Source organism: Aptenodytes forsteri, unplaced genomic scaffold (assembly GCF_000699145.1).
Source record: "Aptenodytes forsteri isolate BGI_AS27 unplaced genomic scaffold, ASM69914v1 Scaffold63, whole genome shotgun sequence".
In the NCBI taxonomy this organism is placed as follows: domain Eukaryota; kingdom Metazoa; phylum Chordata; class Aves; order Sphenisciformes; family Spheniscidae; genus Aptenodytes; species Aptenodytes forsteri.
This window is the reverse complement of record NW_008794709.1, coordinates 1,512,467-1,513,057: the sequence shown is the minus strand read 5'-3', so window position 1 is coordinate 1,513,057 and position 591 is coordinate 1,512,467. Positions and strand designations below refer to the sequence as shown.

The window sequence follows — 591 nt, the reverse complement described above, 5'->3', positions numbered from 1 at the left end:
GGGCCACAGCTTACCTACCCTGTGCCGGGCGTGACGGGACGGGGGCTTCCCTTGTCCCCGCCAGGGAGCCGGCGAAGGGCAGCGCGGGGAAGGCGGCAGGAAAGCTTCGGCAACGGCACGGGGAGGTACGCGGCATTGCCTCGGCGTGCCGCTGTAAACCGCGTGTAAATTTGCGTGAGCAATAGGAACGACTGTCCGCAGGTCTACCACCGCTCATTTGGGCAGATCGGAAGCAGGTGGAAACAAAGCTTCAACACAGCCTTTTCTTCCTCAAAACAAGAGGAAGAATGCATTTCTCGCACAAATTTTAAAAAGCTAAATTATTTAAGTTTTTTTTTATTCTACTAAAAGTAAAGTTGAGAAAAATCTATGGCTCTACATCTTATTTAGAGCATTAACCTGCTCTGGGACTGATGGAGCGGAGCAGAGCAGAAAATCACCACCACCTTCCCTATTCAGAAGTCAATAAAAATGTTCCCCCTAAAAAACCCAGAAGGTACTAAAAAATTACTGATACAGAATGAGACACAGGTACTTAACAGTGAAAGACAGAGCTGGGATGTGGCGCACACCCCTTCCACCGAAAATAAA

At 48.9% G+C, this 591-nt stretch overlaps 1 protein-coding gene across 1 annotated transcript in view; it reads right to left on the bottom strand.

The window, feature by feature from the left end:
* Window positions 1-136, bottom strand: part of NUP153 (nucleoporin 153) — a 47,332-nt gene extending 47,196 nt beyond the window's left edge. Inside the window, exon 1 of the mRNA XM_019470601.1 lies at window positions 19-136. Coding sequence (XP_019326146.1) covers window positions 19-136 — 118 coding nt within the window. The remainder of the gene's footprint in view (window positions 1-18) is intronic.
* Between the last annotated feature and the right edge of the window lie 455 nt (window positions 137-591).